Genomic DNA, 352 nt, shown 5'->3' with positions numbered 1-352 from the left:
GCCAGTTTACCCACCTGGGCTGGACCAGAACCACTCTGGAGCCCTGGGGCTGGAGAAGCTCTTGCCGAACCTGTTGATGCTCCTGTCAGGGTTCAATGGCAGCGGTTCCTGGTCGGGTTTCTCCCGCCTGGTACAGGAACTGGTCACTGCAGATCCCGGTGAAGCACCGGTGCCTCCTGCAGCCTGAGCCCCCGGGGAGCAGCCCGGTGCGTGTGTGTGTCTGTGTGCGTGTGTCTGTGTGTGTGTGTGCGCGGGGCTCTCCCCGCCGGCCCCGCGATGTTTACACCCGTCGTCATGGCGACGCCCCCCCTCCTCGCTTCAGGGCCCCGGCGGCTCACGCCAGACGTGAGCA

General features: G+C 66.2%; 1 protein-coding gene across 1 annotated transcript in view; it reads left to right on the top strand.

Annotated features, from left to right (window-relative positions):
- The first annotated feature begins 294 nt into the window (after window positions 1–294).
- Window positions 295–352, top strand: part of LOC104397827 (ran-binding protein 10-like) — a 95,172-nt gene continuing 95,114 nt past the window's right edge. The window contains exon 1 of the mRNA XM_010007839.1: window positions 295–345. Within this exon, the coding sequence (XP_010006141.1) occupies window positions 295–345 (51 nt within the window). The remainder of the gene's footprint in view (window positions 346–352) is intronic.

The sequence above is a fragment of the Chaetura pelagica genome, unplaced genomic scaffold, assembly GCF_000747805.2.
Source record: "Chaetura pelagica isolate M959 unplaced genomic scaffold, ChaPel_1.0 scaffold911, whole genome shotgun sequence".
In the NCBI taxonomy this organism is placed as follows: Eukaryota; Metazoa; Chordata; class Aves; order Apodiformes; family Apodidae; genus Chaetura; species Chaetura pelagica.
This window is presented reverse-complemented; position numbering and strand designations above follow the sequence as displayed.